This window comes from Xenopus laevis, chromosome 2S (assembly GCF_017654675.1).
Source record: "Xenopus laevis strain J_2021 chromosome 2S, Xenopus_laevis_v10.1, whole genome shotgun sequence".
Taxonomy (NCBI): domain Eukaryota; kingdom Metazoa; phylum Chordata; class Amphibia; order Anura; family Pipidae; genus Xenopus; species Xenopus laevis.
The window spans coordinates 77204374-77218790 of record NC_054374.1 but is presented as its reverse complement, the minus strand read 5'-3'; the positions used below and the strand labels follow the sequence as shown (position 1 = coordinate 77218790).

The 14417-nt window shown below is 37.2% G+C and overlaps 1 protein-coding gene across 1 annotated transcript in view; it reads right to left on the bottom strand.

The window, feature by feature from the left end:
* The window catches only part of grik3.S (glutamate receptor, ionotropic, kainate 3 homeolog S), a 228697-nt gene that overhangs the window by 58204 nt on the left and 156076 nt on the right, over positions 1–14417 (bottom strand). Inside the window, exons 9-10 of the mRNA XM_041584018.1 lie at positions 13169–13282; positions 7448–7651 (exon numbers count right to left, since the gene is read on the bottom strand). Of these exons, the coding sequence (XP_041439952.1) occupies positions 7448–7651; positions 13169–13282 (318 nt within the window). The remainder of the gene's footprint in view (positions 1–7447; positions 7652–13168; positions 13283–14417) is intronic.

Below are 14417 nucleotides of genomic sequence, written 5' to 3'. Positions count from 1 at the left end.
TTCCCACGCATCATTTCATGCCAAACCAATGTCTGAAAATAAAATTCAGTCTGATAACCTGAGTGCTTTGGCATGATGGTAACATGACATAACAGACTCATTAACAGTATAACAGCACCACAACCCACTGTGAACTACTATTGGCACTTTGTTTCCCTTTAACACAGGCTCTTATTTAATTTCTTATGTTCAGCTATTAGAATTAGCTTTTTATTGTAATCTTGTGTAGACTGGCGAAACTTTACAAATTATAGACGCTCACATATAAAAACAACACCTGCAGCACTATTTTTCATCGCCCATCAGAGATATCTTTTGAAGAATGTGACAAACTTGAAGTAGCTTCTCAGAGGATAAAATCACGGTGTTGTTTGTGAAATAGATTTTGATCACTCAGACACCCACCAAGCATGTTTTGTCAGTGACTCGCTGCTGACATTAAGCGCAGTTTTGGCAGGCTATAGTCAATTCCCGCACTTTCAGTGATCCATCACTATTGTTACTGGGGAACGTATAATAGGCACCTTTCATTGGAAAACACTGGTTCCTCCTTAGCTGTGCTTGTCAGGCTGCTAGATCAGCTTTTGAAACTCTCTCTCTGATTTCCAGAACCTACTTATACTGCTGGAAGGCAACCAAGCCGAGTGGTGGGGGAGTTACTGCTTTATTATAGGATTTTATGGATGGAGCTCTAGGCAGATTTCTAATTTGCAGTGGCTTCTCAAAACACTCAAGTCACAAAAAAACATAAAAAGTTTCAGCATGAATTAAGGCAGTGTTTTATATAGCTGTACAGCAGCATATATTTTAAAGAAGCACTAAAAGCAGAAGTATTTTAATCTTATTCTAAATGATAGGCAAGCAGCATTATTTTATTGTTTTAGTTTATCCCTATGAAGATTCTGAGTTCCTTATCCTGCTACTCAGATAGGACATAAAACTTTCCTAAAGTTCTCTCGTTTGCTTCAACCACCTTTACCAGTGGGGGATTAATGAGATGTGGGCTCCATCCATAGACCCCCCCTTCTAAGGTACTGCTTGGTCTGGATGCATTCAGATCTAGGCACAAGTGCACACAAGGGGGCTCATTTATCAACACTGGGCAAATTTGCCCATGGGCAGTTATCTATAGCAACCATTCAGTGATTAGCTTTCTAAAGCCAGCTGCAAGTAGAACAATGCAGCAATTTGATTGGTTGCCATGGGATACAGCCCATGGGCAATTTTGCCAGTGTTGATAAATGACCCCCAAGCTCTCTACCTCATGATGCCACTGGATCTGGGCATGTGCACATGCCTTCTTCTCCCAGCAGGTGTCCCTGACCAGACCCAGCAGCGCAAATAAAAATAAATATTAAAAGAAAGTAGAAATAACACAGTAAACTTTCAAACTTAATTATAGATGCAAATGGTTTCTACCAGGCATATGTCACACATCTCAACCGTTTTATTTACTAACAGTAGGTGCCGCAGCTGACTGGACGTACACTAAGCACTTCTGATTGGGGTTATCAGTTAAATATTTAGATTAATGTGATATTTCACTATAATAAAGTATCAGAAGTGCAGAATCAGTGCTGTTTGGTGATAGAGCAAGAAGAAATAGCCCAAGTAGTGACTCATAGAACAAGAAGTGAGTTGGCCACAGGAAGATCCTCCAATTAAAAAATACTGACATGTCACTTCTGTGACTGCTCTCCAGCTCCTGACCCTCTAACCCAAGGAATGTTGGAAAAAGTAGCATAAGCTGCAGCTGATGCAGTAGAGTCACACAAGTTAATAATAATATGTACAGAGAGTATGGTTTAACACAACATACTGTGGAAAGGCCTTTGGTGTAGAAAGCCTTGTTTGCTCAGGGGCATTATGGATCACTCTCATGTACTGTATAAAAAGGAGGGCATCTGAGGCTTTGGAAGAAGGTAGACGGTGCTAGGAGCTTAAGATAGGGTAAAACAAAAACAATTTCCCCTTGTTTGCCCAGTAAAACAAAAAGAATCTTGGGGAAACCTGGTGAAAATATTTTTTTTTGGAAGAACTTGTAACACTTATTTTGTTACTAATGTGGTAAAGAAGTACCTGTGATTATCATGACAGTGGTAGCGGCCAAGACAATAATTTGCCATGTATATACATTTATACACAGATGATACTGTGTGTGTATTTACTATTCCATGAAAATACACTAAAAGGGAGGCTTTTATTATTCCAGTGACAATTCTACTCAGGAGTAGACTTTTTTCTTTCCCTGAGACTGAAAGGATGATTATCTACCTCTTGGACGATACCTTTGAAATCTACTTTCTGCTCTGACAAAATGAAAGCTAAAATTGTTGTGATTACCCTGACCCTTTTTCCTAGTGCCAATAAAATGATACAGTCTGGGTATCTGTAGTTGTCTTTGTTACTTTACTTTCTGTGGTCTCTATGTATTCTCGGCATTTTCTTCACTCACTGCTAAGAGGCTTAGATAGCCCATAACCTTAGCATACCCCTGTTTCCATCACATATAATCAGTGGACTGGAAACAAAAGAAAGGGAAAGCTCCTTTTCCAATTCAGCTTGCCAGTAAAAGCTTGTTTTCATCTGTTTCACCTGCATAAAGCACAGATAAACCATTCTTTCTTTCTCTTTCTCTTTCTTTCTTTCTTTCTTTCTTTCTTTCTTTCTTTCTTTCTTTCTTTCTTTCTTTCTTTCTTTCTTTCTTTCTTTCCTTTCTTTCTTTCTTTCTTTCTTTCTTTCTTTCTTTCTTTCTTTCTTTCTTTCTTTCTTGTGATTGAGTATTTACAGTATGTTATGTCAATGAAGTATTTTGTTAATAAATCACCAACTCTAGCGATATATATAAATAATTGGGGTAAGGGGTAAAGGAGGTCTGATGATCATGACTATCTCATCTATCTCATATGTAACATAGGCACTGCACAATGACAATCAGCGCACTAGGATATAACAAAATGTTGTCATCCAAACTATTAATAGTTTGGGTGTATGTGACAAAATGCCTTCACTCCAAAACACAACAGTTAGAATTGTGTCTCCTTTAAACAGGTCTAAAATTTCCTGTATTTGTTTAAGGTGACAGTGCCCCAATTGGAGCTCTTCACAAGTTGCTCGGAACATGTGTGCATGCAAATACCTTTTATGAATAGCATCAATACATGCTTTATGTTTTGCCTACACAAGTGCTTAATTCTTGCAATCTTAAACAAGCACTAAATTCTGAAGTCCAGAAGATCAGGGCAACACCTGGAAAGAATTCCATTAAAGAAAATGAAATTGAATATGTTAGGATTAAAAATACTAGAAAACACAAGCATAGCACTTGATAAAAGAGTACAATGTTTTATCCATCCTTTGCAGCATTCCAGCACTGACTGATGCTGAGCCGTTAAATATACTGCAGCTCAATCAGTGTCCCTTGATCTCTTATTATACCTATAAAACTTTCAATTTTCACTTCTGCTGCTCTCCCACTGCCTGGTCCTCCTCCCACATTTTTGCTGTCAGCCCCAATCTGCGGCTGCTGTCTCTCAACAGAGAGTCTGGTAATTCAAAAGTCTCAGTTGATCACCGCTCCTGCAGAACAATCTGTAATGTATGTTAACAACCACGTTGTGTAGTCATCCATCTTCATGCAAAGAATGCCTTTCTGTGGAACACTGTGCTGCTCAGCCAGGGCTAGGGAGCTTTTGTCTTCTGTCTGATTAATAAAGGACTGTGCTAAAGATAAATAAAGGTTATACAAATGGGGGCCAGCGCTGTAGAACCCATGCCAGGACAGATTGGTAAATGAAATGTACTGGCTGCCTAATTAGCTTTTTCCTCATCTCACTGCCTCTCTAAGGAAGCAAAACAAATGTAGTAAACAACAGTCAAGGAAGCGAACTAATGAGAACCAAAGTGTGCCACATCCAAAACATGAGACAATATAGAATACGCGGGGCTAAATGACTAGGGAGCAAACCAATAAAAGCAGCAATCATACTGATGAAAGAATTATAGAAATTGTGTTTTTTTCCTACTCCAAATGTTGCCTATCTTTGTCCAAGTATGTTTCATTACATCCATCAGAAAATAGCCTAACATTTTGTTGTACAGCTATATAGAGCTGCCAGAAGCCATTCATAGGCTATGCAAAGTAAATACAGATTGCCACTTTTATTGATCAAAACAAGACATTTGGAAATAAACTGCTGTATTTTTTTTTTAGTTGTACCAACTAAGTTATACTGTGTTTAAAAGTTCAACAGTGCAATAGAGCAACTGAAAAGCTATAGAACTTACTGAAGATTATGCATTAATTATATCTTTTTCAATGCAGAATTATTATAAGGCGGTGGAGGAGGCTTGTAAAGTTTCTCAAAGTATCTGTGATTGCTTTTAAGATGCCAGTTGCCTGGCTAGAGATGGCAAGGGATTAAAAGTAAGTTACTGACAGATATGTCAGAAAAATGTCCCTTGAATCTAAAAATAGCAATATTCAGGCAGGAACTGCTGTAAAACAGCAAAATCCACTCAGAGTCACTAGCAGCAGAAAAGGACTATACAATCTATTTAAGAACCAAAGTTATCTGCAAAATGTTCCCTATAGTTGATTATCTCTCAGACATGATAAATACCTGGGTGCCATGATGAAACATATTCGCCTATTGTGATTTATTGTAACTAAGTTTAAAAAAGTGACATTGCATCATCTTTTTTCCAACCAAAAAAAATATAAAAAATAAGCACATCAACTTTCTCATGGAAACATACTGCAAATTTACAATACATGACCAATATATGCCCCAAATAATCCAGACACCCATTCTAAAATTACATTTCCTCAAAATGATTGCTTACTGCTACGGTCTAAATTTTCTTTGGAAGCAAAGTCAGTAGAAAGAGCACATATTTATTTTTAACAATAGCACACACATCTAACATTACCATGTACAGTGGCAAGCAGAGGCTTCATTGGTATAAAGGTAATCTCCACTGGACATTTGTAATTTTCTGCCCAATATCTTCTAGTAATAAATGGCCAACTGAACTCTTTAGAGCACACACCACCATCACAACACAAAGAGAACTTGTAGTTACACAGATGACAATTAACTGGAGGTCCACATGGTCTTGCAGATGAACACAGGAACAATCTGTTCAAAGTCACCAGTAGAGCTTTTCCAATGATTCCCAGCAAATATCAGGGTCCAAAGGCCTATCTAGTTCTGTTTTCCCTTTTCACTGGGCCACTGTCTTTCAAGGTACTACTATGGGGCCAATCCATTCTTTACTCCTCTTTGGAGTCTCAGCTGTATAGCTAGCTGTCCAACCACTATCTCTCCCTACCTACAGTGAGCCCATGGGTCTATCCTACCAGTAGCTAACCTATATGTTGACTCACTTCAGGTACTTCACCAAGGTAGCAATCCTCAGGGTCCTTGGTATCATTCACTCTTCTTCTCACATACTAATTAAACAGTCATAAATCATATACCCCCTTACACTCCAGAGAAGTGTAAGTACATTACAATTGTTGATGAATTGATGCCAGAAGACTCCCACCTTTCTGAATGCATACAACTGACTATAAAGTTTGGTATCCTCTTGCATTGTATTTATTTCCTCTTTTTGGGTATCACATAGTGTGTCTCCTACATTGTGTGCCATTATGGTACATCTCCACATAATATTATGATTTATTTTAATTTTTTATCATGTAATCTAACACTACAGGGCAAACAGGGAAAACTGAAGATACACTATGGATGGTCCTTTTAAGGTAGATAATTAATTCAACCCCTTCTCATGACCCTTTATTGTGAATTTTGGTTTTAGAAATTAGCAATACTTATATTTTCAAGTCACATGAAGAGTATTGCCAGTATTTGTTCTCTTCTCTTTCAGACAACTACTAAAACACACTTGGTTTTTCTAAGTCCCATCTATCTCCCCTTTAGAGAATGAAATGTATGCAACAAATATTTTTAAGAAATGTTCTCTTAACTTTTAAAGCAATTCTTTTGGGCAATACAGAAGTGATACACCATTTGTAATTTGTAATTCTGTAAATACATCAACATTAATTTTTAATAAAATATTTAATATTTCCATGCAAATAGAACCCTACTGCTTCTACCTACAATTGCTGCACCCGCCACAAATCTGACTATCTTGTTACAGAAAACACCCTGGATACACACAATGGCTTCTGCCGATATGTTAACTCTTATAGTGACATTTTATACTTTGGACAAAATGAAAAACCCATTAAATAACTCGGAAAATTGGAACATGAAAGCTGACCGATCACAGCTTGATTAGCAGCACAGCTTGTCACCACCGAGACCTGTTTTGATAACATTATTAATTATAGCTTTTGCTTAAGAAAAGACTATTGCATCCATTAAAATTACTGAAATGTTCTAAGACACCCCCTTTAAAAAAAAATTGAAAAAAATCTAAACTTTGTCCTAGAAGTTTATTGTTCTACTGGCAATCTGTGATTGTAAAAAAGCAGGGGTAATTTCAGAAGGGTTTCATGTAAGAATTTCAAACTGCATTCAGATGAGCAGCCTCTTTACTCTCTGATGTCAGAAACACCAGCTGCATATTTCTTGTTGTAACAGAACAGAGATTTTTGCAAGTCGCAGGCTGAATGCTCGATACAACTTTATAGAAATGCATGCAGCAGTTTTGAAAATCATAATTAAGAAGAAAAACACTTTTTTACTTACACAAAGGGTTCTTTGTTTTCAGATAAAGGATTTAGAGGTAATCTTTTAGCTACATTACTGTAACAAACGTAAAACACATTCACACAGATGGAATCATAAAAGAAATCACATTTACAACACTGCAAATCTTTCATATCTCTAAGGTGTTTATGAATGTTTAAGTTTGTTGCAAGTTAATATAAGTGCCTTCTAATGATGGCGAATTTATTCGGCAGGAGCGAATTTCCACGTTTTGAAGCCGGCGAATAAATTTGCGAACTTGCCGAGGTGACAATTCAGACACTGGCGACGATTAATGGAAGCCCATTGACTTTAATGGGCGCCTGCGTCAACTTTGAAGCCAGCTTTTGACACCAACAAATTGTCGCAGGCGTCAAAAACAGCGTTCGTGAATTTTGGACAAATTCGCTCATCACTAGTGTCTTCATATTTGGTTTGCCAAACCATATGTTTTGGTGCTATAAATCTAAGGTTTTATACCCCAAATTAAGGGTCCTAATGTTTGTGGTTGTTTAACATTTTTCTAAGCAGTTCTAACCCCCATCTCTATTAATGGCACCTGCCATTAAGATCTCCCACTTCCGCTGCTGTATATAAGGCTTAGAGCCAAATGGACAATTTCTATAGAGGACACTCATGGTTATGGTATAACACCTATAACAGCACAAAATGGAATATTCTCTTTATCTACTGTATCTTTCAAATATACTATAACTCTGACTTACATGGTCAATGAGCTCCTTGACTAAGCCATTCCATTGGCCCTTCTCATCTTGGGATCCATATTTTCCATCATCTACTAGTCGTATGTCATAGTCGAATCCGAGTATTTCAGCTATCTTCTTCAGAAGATCGATACAAAAGCCCTCAAACCTGTCTTTTCCAAATAAAGGAGTGTCTGACCTCTTGAACATCACATAAGGCTCCTCCTAAAAATATTAAAAAAATATATGGAATCTTTCAGATTATATGTCTACTATATTTTTTAATTAGTGAATTACTTCAATAAATACATGTATGCAAATGTTTTGGTTTGTTATTGCTTGTCAATGACTCCCACAACCAGACAACATGTGTAGTCATTTTTAGTTGCCGGCTAGAAGCAGGCACAATTGGAATACAGGTATAGGATCCCTTATCCGGAAACCCGATATCCAGAAAGCTCGAATTATGGAATGGCTGTCTCCCATCAACTCCATTTTATCCAAATAATCCAAATTTTTAAAAATGATTTCCTTTTTCTCTGTAATAATAAAACAGTAGCTTGTACTTGATCCAAACTAAGATATAATTAATCCTTATTGGAAGCAAAACCAGCCTATTGGGTTTATTGTATGTTAAATTAGTTTCTAATAGGCTTAAGACCCAAATTATGGAAAGATCCATTATCCAAAAAAAACCAGGTCCTGAGCATTCTGGATAACAGGTCCCATACCTGTATTAATAAAGTATTACTCATACAAAAAATAAAGAACTAAAAAGTTGCTTACAGCAGGTCTGTATCATTCTAAAAGTTAATGCAAAGGTTAACTTACCCTTTAACATACACCAAAACAATAAATTAAAGCAAATAAACACAATAATAAGAATACAATATTTGAAAACATGACAACTTTTGCCAATTAAAATATATTGTAGCTTTGCCGGCGAATGCTGAAGTCATATATAAATACTTTTAATTCAGGAAACACATGCTAAATTGCACCGTTGTGTCCTGTGACCCATATAAATCAGTCCACTGTTGTTCTGCAATCTTTTCTACTAAATAAGAAAGTAAATATAACATTTCAATAACAGCCAGCCTCCAAATAACCAGGTATTTGGGAATGTACTGTACTTTAGATAATGTATAACAGACATCTTTCCTCTTGCTTCTCCTACAAAGGCAGTGGGTTAACTAGAAGTTACTGCACAATCATTTTAAGGCCACCTAAACTTAAGGAATAAGGTATTTTTATTTATTATATATAACATACTCAAACTACGCAAACATGGGGGGCCTGGTCCGCAGGGTCTGCTTTCTCTGTAGCCTCTACTGCCTGAAAATTTGTGTGAAAATTATTCACAGAGGGCAGTCGTATGAGTGTACTGTATAGTTTGCTGTATGCGCCGGGCCCCTCCAAATATTTTCTCATGTGGAGGGGTGGCGCCATGTGATTATTGTATAATTTTAGCTTCATGAAATGGCACTGTAAAGAACCATAATGGGTGAGGGCATACCACTCTTGTTGTTCTGTGATAGTGGAGCTGACTGGCTATATTAGCACCTGGCAGTTACTCATAGCAACCAATCAGTGATTAGCCTTTTCAGCCAGCTTCAGGTAGAACAATGGAAACAAACATCTGATTGGTGGCCATGGGTTATTGCCAGGTGCAAATTTAGCCAGTGTTTGTAAATGTGTTCTACTCTGCATTGTGTGCTACTGTGTTTGCTACTAATAATCATAGTTATATAATAATAATGAATAATAATAAAATTTAATAATAATAGTAGTAGTAATGCTACTGTGTTTGAAACTCCCAGTTCCAGTTGAAGGGACACTAAACATGTAGCCAGATTTACACAGATCAGGTGGTATTCATATTAGTAATGAATAATAGTAATTCTGCCACTGGCCCATAAGGCTTGATCCTCATGTTGCTGGAGTACAGCTGCCAGCATGCTTAAATGATTGATAAAATGTTGGTGTATGAAACAATTTGTAGACCAGCAAAGTTTGGTCAAGTTTGGTTGAGCCCATCAAGATCATGGTTGTGTTCTTAAACCAACATCAGTCAAGCAAGCATTTGTCCAGTGTCCAAATAGCGAGGATTATAGCTGATATATTTGAATATGGGTCCATGTTCTTTATTCCTGCACTAAAAGCACGCTAGTATGTAGCATTCTCATAGGTGACTACGTGCATCTGTAATTGTTGGGGTCACCAACGGTGATAATCAAAATTGTTCACTGAGTTTCATCGCACAAATGAAGCCCATAGACTCCAATGGGTGAAAAAAATAGTTACAAAAATTGGTAAAAAAAATATTTATGTCGTTTTGCGTATTTTTAGCAAAGCTAAACATGTCAGATTCACCCATCACTACCAACTTTAGAGGGCTTAGAGATGTCGTAGGATACAGAATTGTTAAATAACAAATGTAATTTTTATCTCTTCTCCAAATTTGTGAAAAAAAACTGTTTGCCTCAAATGAGTTCCCTTATATGCGCAGTACTGTGTGAACTGAGTGCATAACAGCTGTAAGAAAAAGTTGTCATAAGTAGCTACCAGGTAAATCCTCTTAAAGTGTGCCTAGTATATCAGAAGTTTGGTTATGGGAATGTTTGCTATAATCAAAGCCCTAGTGACCTTGAGAACAAGGTTAGTTCTCAGAGAACAGAGTTAAATTGTAAGCTCCATAGGGCAGGGATATACTGTGTCTGCAGATTTCCACATACACAGCTGTGTACACAGCAAGTGAGTCTTTTAAAGTGAAGATATTTTTAGCAATGTGTTGGGAAAAAAATGCAGAGGTGCAGTTATTAGTAAGGCAACAGCTTTAAAATCCATAAACGCCTATTAATTTTCTGCTGTCACAAAGTAGCAGGATGCACAGTTTAAAAGCAGTGAGCGCTAAAATGGTTTAATGGATATTGCGGTTGAAAATGTTTTTTCGGGGGGCAATTCATATCTCCGGTAAGCTGTTACTTAGAAACGATTCCTCTATTTATTTTTTTAAAATGGACAGGCATTGGATTCAAAAGCTCCCTCAACTCGTCTAAATCGATTCTCCTGCCCTCCATATAGAATATTTTGAGCTCTGAAATTGCTGTTGGAGAGCAGTGTTTGATGATCGGGTCATATATCTCTCCATGAACGTGTCGTTTCAATATTAACAACTGGAATGGGAAAATAAAATAGGAAACCAGCCATCTAGAAATTCATCCCATGGCTTTTCCGTACGATTAAACGCTACTGCAATCAGCTATTTCGCCTTTTTCCCCCTATGAAATGATGAATATTTCAATACCACCAAACAGGGCATCTTTGACTTGATAAGATGTGAAGATATAATTAGAGCAGATGGCCTGAAGGAACCCAAATCATAGCATCATTTTGTATGGCAATTAGATGAGAAATCTATAGCTGTCAATTAAAATATAAATAAATAAATACAGAACTAGCCTTTCCCTGTAGATTGAAAAGCACAAAGGATAAAGGAATGACAGAGGTAGATACAGAGCAATGTCATACTAAAAATAACATTGAGGAATATCATGAAGAGCAGATTAAAAAAAAAAAAGTGGCATAACCCTGGTTTAATGCTTGCTGAAAAGTGGAACACATTTCAATTCAAAGGCTGAAAATCATCTATTTTCTTGTCGAAAAATGTCAGAGATCCGAAACGCCACCTTTAACCGTCCAATGTGTCAAAAAACATTTAAGAAATGCTTTTCTGAATATGCCTGGATGGCTGCAATCTGTCATCAACTATCACAATCACGACCAAAGGATCTAAAATTAACATTGAATAATGGGGCACTTAGTCGACATTTTTAAAAGAATTTCACATAACATACAAGTTGATGAGAAGTGTGTGCACGAGTATTTAGGGTTATAATTCGGAGGTAATTATGTTTCATTATTGGTAGGAGAATAATGAATCCCAGACAACAGGGATAAGAGAGGGATAGTGATGGGTGAATTTATTCGCCAGGCGCGAATTTGCAGCGAATTCCAGCGGTTCGATGCCGGCGAATAAATTCGCAAAACCGGCGCGAAAATTCCCTGGTGTCCAAATTTATTCACCGGCGGCGAATTTGCACCTGCCGAATAAATTTGGCCATCACTAACCCTTGTTCACCAAAAACGGGCGCCAGTGTCAAAAAAAAGCCGCGGGTGCCGTTTCGGGAATTTTTTGCCGTTCCACGAATTTCGCAAATTTTTCAGCAAAGCAAAACGCCCCAAATTCGCCCATCACTAGAGAGGGAAACATTGACCAGGTGAGAAAGGCAAGGGAAAGACATAGTTAATGTTAAAGTTGAGATGAGATGAGGCAAGATTGGATTTAAAACAGGGTAGTTGTGGGCTCCATATTTTTGGGCAGCAGGTAGCAGCAAAGTATATGGCATAGGCCCTTGGCATGCATACAAACCATGCCAAAATGATGCTTTTGCAATGCCTAAATGGACAGTGGTTTTGGACTTGTGTCTTTTTTATTGTAATGTATTATCTACTTGTACTGGTGGATTTCAATCTTGGTTTTCGTTAGTTTAAAGAATAGACCATTACAGATTATTGCAGAGCTTTCACTCTTTTTTTATGGCTGTGGTCTTGCAACACGTTGTCCTTTTCAGTATCTGGATTTGGTATGATTTGAATTCCCACAGCTTGTGTTACAAGCTGTGTACTTCCATCCAAGATGTCATTGGCTGTCTTTGCTGCAGAAAGGTTAACTGACCCTCTCAACAAACAGAAAATATGGGATATTTATTAGAAATAAGCTTAGGAGCAAGCAGTAGAAAATAGTTTGAATGTTTTAAAAGCATTAGAGCAATTTAAGGCTTTAAAGTGATCTAAACCCTACTGTGTCCCCTAGTTGGAATACAATCAATACAACAAGAAAAAAAAAGGATTTATCAATGAGAATGCTGATTATCTGCACTGTCAGGCATCTTGATGTTATCTTACATTCAGTGATTATTGACAGATTGCATTATGTATATTATTTGTTCAGTGCTAGGAAAACTGCTTAAAGTTTCCATGAACAAAAAACATCAAACAAAAAAACCCCAGATCAGGTGGGATTCTTATTGGAGGATTATTTAGCAATTTAATGCAGCTGTGGTCCTTGCTGCCCTGAGGCGGCCTTTCTGGTTCTACCCCTCCTCGCATCTCTTGTGCACTAGCAGAGCTGAAATTCCAATTTAAAAATCGAAATCTCAGCTTTTAAATTTACCAGGCGACCTTTTTGATGCCCCTGGTAGCTTGCAAGTTTCTTAAATCACCACATGGCAGCAACCACATGGGTGTGAGCCCTGGAGAAAGTTTTATTGAGCAATAATGATTTAAGAATACAATCCTGATGCTGCTGGACTACAGCTCCCAGCATGCCTTAACCTTGATAACATGTTACAATAAATAGGGATTTGTAGTCCAACAACAACTGCCAAAAGGGATGCACTGGACAATGCTTGCTTCCTCTCTTATAGCAATACCTGCCACATACCATTTGTGTTTTTGTCTATAACCATTAACAGGTAATGGCAAAATCATTTTTCATAATCCCTTGAGATAAATACTCCAGATGGTATTTGCACAACTGGAGTCCTTTAAAATATTTAATATAATAAGTTTATGAAATATTGAAAGATTTTACTTCACTTCTGTGGCTTTTACTTTTCTGTAGTAATTTAGTAAACTATTAAATTCCTTTTTTGCCAAAAAGCCATAAAAGAGACTTACCAACACTGTAGTGACCATGAGTGTGCGGTTAGTCAATGACTCACTGATGTTTGGTCCCCTCCCTTTGGCAACGTCTGTGATATTCAGTCCATCAGAAGGGTTCCATGTTCCAACCTAAGAAATACATGATGCAAATTAAAATTACATGTATTAATTTAACATAACATTTCACTGTAGCTGGAGTAACATAGAGTTCATCCCCATTTATTATATAATTTTGAAATAATCTTTTCTGCCATCATGCTCAGTTGTGAGCAACTATTGCTTATTGCTTTTGGGTTATTTTCTACTGCTGGTGAACCAAGATATATTTTACAAACACAAAAGTGCCTTTTAATATAAAAAACGTAAATTCAGGCACAGTCTTCTCACTTATCTACGGTATTTCTGCTGTATGGGATCTAGACCACATGGTGCATTAAAACCCTAGGGATGACCCTAGGCCCCCTTTGTGTGTTCCTCCACACTGTGGCTTTTATTGCCTTCTATAAGCTTTAAATAGTATCTGCATTCAATACAAGAAAGGTAAAGTTGGGCTTTCATGTTACTCTTTCAATTATTAATACTGTACTTCTTCTCCCCCATATATGACAAACCATGTACTTTTTGTGTCCCCTCTCTCTAAAAATGGAAAATGATGAACTAAACGGTTTTTAACCTTTACATATTGAGTAGTGTATCCTTGACTGGCATGCATAAGCATCATATGGCCCTCTGTACATTATTAACTGCAAAATATTACAATAATAAAATTACAATCATAAATGTTAATACTGGCAAACAACTACAGGCAGAATATACAGTATCATTGCATCATTCAATGTTTAAACTGCTTGTTAAGATTAATTCAGAGCCATACAGTAGCTTCATTTCATTTCAATAAGAATGTCTGGTTCTTCCCATTTTGTTATTAACCATTAGCCAGTATCAGTGTCAGACTGGGGTGCCAGGGCCCAACAGGAAAACACTCTCTTATTTTCAATATTGTCTTAGTACATATTATCATCCATCCTTTCCTCAACTTTTTCTTTTTGTCCTTAGATAGAAAAATATAATAGCCATGGTGTAGGCAAACAAGAAAAATAAGTGGAGGAGCAGGAGGGCCCCACGGACACCTGAGCCTACTGCAAGTTCCTGGTATTCCAGTGGCCAGGAATGGCAAACACCCTTAAGATACTCAAATATTCAAGTTCTGTTTCAATGCATTGTAGGTGACAGTCCAAGCCATGAAGCACATTATTTGGAAGCA